Source organism: Topomyia yanbarensis, chromosome 3 (genome assembly GCF_030247195.1).
Source record: "Topomyia yanbarensis strain Yona2022 chromosome 3, ASM3024719v1, whole genome shotgun sequence".
In the NCBI taxonomy this organism is placed as follows: Eukaryota; Metazoa; Arthropoda; class Insecta; order Diptera; family Culicidae; genus Topomyia; species Topomyia yanbarensis.
The window spans coordinates 208,420,685-208,423,913 of NC_080672.1; the positions used below are offsets into that span (position 1 = coordinate 208,420,685).

Sequence of the window (3,229 nt, forward strand, 5' to 3'; positions counted from 1 at the left end):
GCCTGTTTTCACCATGTTTCTATTATCACGCTACCCATTTGAAGTCATTGCCCGCATAGTTAAAAACCATTTGTCACATAGCTCAAACAATAAACCTATATTATGGGATATAGTAACCATTAGAGCTGATACTTTTGTATTGTTCCTACAATTTGGACTTTGGTTTTATTCAATGAATATAACAATAGTTCTGGTAGCACTGTTGTGAATCAGTTTGTTTATTTTTGTTCGCGTATTTTGGATCGTTTTTTTGTGTATTTTTTCAGTGATTTTTCATTTAGAATAGAGTTTGTGCCCTCGCCTAAGCTGCAGTTATTGATCAATTGACTCATAATTTGTGATTCTTGGTCGTGCGGTGACAATTGACAAACATTTTGTTCTCCCAAAGTGTCGTCGGTAGTGATAGAATCCTTGTGGTGAAACCGTGGATGCATATCGGGAAAGCTTATTCGCGAAGTAGCTACTGCTGCCTACCTGTAGGCGATTCGCAATGGATTCGATCTGCCTGCAGTGCTCCGAGCCGGTAACCACTTTGAATCAGCTTAAATGCCAAGGATTCTGCGACAGAATCATGCATCTATCGTGTTCAACGCTCACTCGTCCAAAATTGGACATGATTAACGACTCAGCGAATATATTCTGGCTCTGCGACAGCTGTGTGGATTTGATGAAATCCTCCGCAGTGAATGCAGCTTTTACAGCATTGAGCGAAGCGTTCCGTTTGCTGACCGACACACATAAAACAGCGCTTGAAGCATTAAAGGCTGAAATGAAGAAAACCAGAAAATCAGTGGAATCCGCAACGACATTGCCTGCAACTCCCATTTCATGGCCCGTTCCAAATAGAGCTGGAGCCAAACGTGCTCGCGAGACCGAGGATGATAAATCTCTTTCTAAATCCGATGTCCCCAGCCTAACGTGTGGCAAGAAAAAGGGTGATGTAGCAAAGGTACCCACAATCACTGTTCAACCCGCTACTAGTAAATGCTGGATTTATTTGTCGCGAATTGCCACCACCGTTTCTGAAGACGAGGTTGGTGCTATGGTTAAGGAGTGCCTTTCAATGGACGATCCGGTCGAAGTGAAGAAGTTAGTGAAAAAAGACGCAAATTTGAGCGGGCTTAATTTCATTTCTTTCAAAATTGGTGTTGACCCTAAACTTCGTGAAATGGCCCTCAATGCCGAAACTTTGCCGGATGGGATGTATTTCCGCGAGTTCATCGACTTTCGGCAAGAACGTACTAATGACGGGAAGCAGGGGTTTCGGAAAACACCTCGACTGGGATAAATCCATCGCAAATAGCAGTTATTTTAGACTACGCACCGACAATTCGCCTGTTGATCAACGGCAACCGGGACGCACCGTAGAAAGCAATATGGAATCCCCCAATCCTCCCAGCACAGTCGTGCCTCTCGCAGTCAGCAGTATCTTCAGTCGTCCCGGCCCTGTGTCTGGGAATGGAGAGGGGGACTTCCAAATTGCCCTCTTTGGCAAGTATTTTAAAAATAATTTTGATGAATCAACCGTTTTTCCTGATGGAACTGCTTGTTCTAGCTCGAATGCTTCCGACTGTCAATTAATAAGTCAACGATGTCAGCCGTCAGCTGGAAACCTCCTGAGGAGCACTCCAACTTCCATCACGGGTGCTACCAATTCATGCAGTTCACCCGCGCCTTCTGCTGTTAGCAGTCATTCCAGACGCCCTGGTGTGCATTCCAGACGACGGAATCAAGGAGTGCCGGTCAGCCTTCCGTGCCTAATACCGTCGCCCATCCATTTATACTATCAAAATGTGGGTGGCATGAATTCCTGTGCGAATACCTATCGCCTAGCTACCTCGGACTGCTGTTACGACATTATCGCATTGACAGAAACATGGCTAAATGAGCAGACCCTTTCTAGCCAGGTGATTTGCTCTGACTACGAGGTTCTCAGATGTGATCGGAGTCCTCTCAACAGCCACAAATCCTCCGGAGGCGGTGTTTTGCTCGCTGTGCGTCGTGGAATTAAAGTTCAACACATAACAAATGATGCTTGGAGCAGCATCGAACAAGTATGGGCAGCGATAAAATTGGGAAATCGAACATTATATATATATGTGTGGTTTATTTCCCTCCCGATAAAATTCGCGACTCTGCACTAGTTGATTCTGCATTCTGAATCATTGACTTCTGTTGCTGCGATGGCGCAACCCACTGACGAAATCATGATCCTCGGCGATTTCAACCTTTCTACAATAAAGTGGCGTTCCATTCATAACGGATTTCTACAACTCGACCCAGACGAATCTGTTTTTCATCCTGGCAGCATTACTCTTCTGGATGGCTATAGCACGGCTACACTTCTGCAGATTAACAGCACAACGAACGAGAACGACCGGATTTTAGATCTATGCTTCGTTAATGCCAGAGATCAATTGCCGCATATTTCCACCGCCCTCGCCCCGCTAGTAAAGTATGTTCGCCACCATCCGCCTCTACATCTTACACTCCAGGACGTACCGCCTATGAAGTTTTCGAGCCACGTGCCCACCGTGTGTTACAATTATAAGCGAGCCGACTATAGCAGCATTCTGAATATTTTACAAAGCATTAACTGGGATTCTGTGCTAAGCAAGGATGATGTGAACTCCGCCGCTGAAACGTTCTGCCATATAATGAGCTACCTTATCGATCGTCATGTCCCAAAGTGTAATCAACGAAGAACCCCTGGCAGACAGCCGAGTTACGTCAGCTAAAAACTGCAAAAAGAGCAGCATTACGAAAGTTTACCAAACGCCATACCTTGTCACTGAGAGCTTATTATGTAAGGCTCAACAACGATTTTAAAAAACTGAACAGTTTTTGTTTTTCAAACTATCAACGAAAAATGCAACGTAAGCTTAAGTCGGATCCTAAATCGTTTTGGAGATACGTCAATGACCAGCGGAAAGAAACCGGCTTGCCTTCTGCAATGTTTTTGAATGGCGAAGCTGGTCATGATTCACAAGCCATATGCAAATTGTTCGCCTCTAAATTTGCGAGTGTGTTCGTCAGTGAGACATTGTCCTCGCAGCAGATTGACGTTGCAGCTAGCGGCGTGGCCCAACTCTAACGGTCAGTGAATGAGATTCGTGTACAGCACTCGGATATTGTATCAGCAGCATCCAAGCTTAACGCATCGTCATCTCCCGGGCCAGATGGTGTCACTGCTGTGTTTTTGAAAAAGTGTATATCTGGTTTGGTGGAA

At 45.2% G+C, this 3,229-nt stretch overlaps 1 protein-coding gene across 1 annotated transcript; it reads left to right on the plus strand.

Annotated features, from left to right (window-relative positions):
• The first annotated feature begins 490 nt into the window (after nucleotides 1-490).
• Nucleotides 491-1,288, plus strand: LOC131687603 (uncharacterized). The gene has a single exon (XM_058971688.1). The coding sequence runs from the start codon at nucleotides 491-493 to the stop codon at nucleotides 1,286-1,288; it is 798 nt and encodes a 265-aa protein (XP_058827671.1).
• The last annotated feature ends 1,941 nt before the right edge of the window (nucleotides 1,289-3,229 follow it).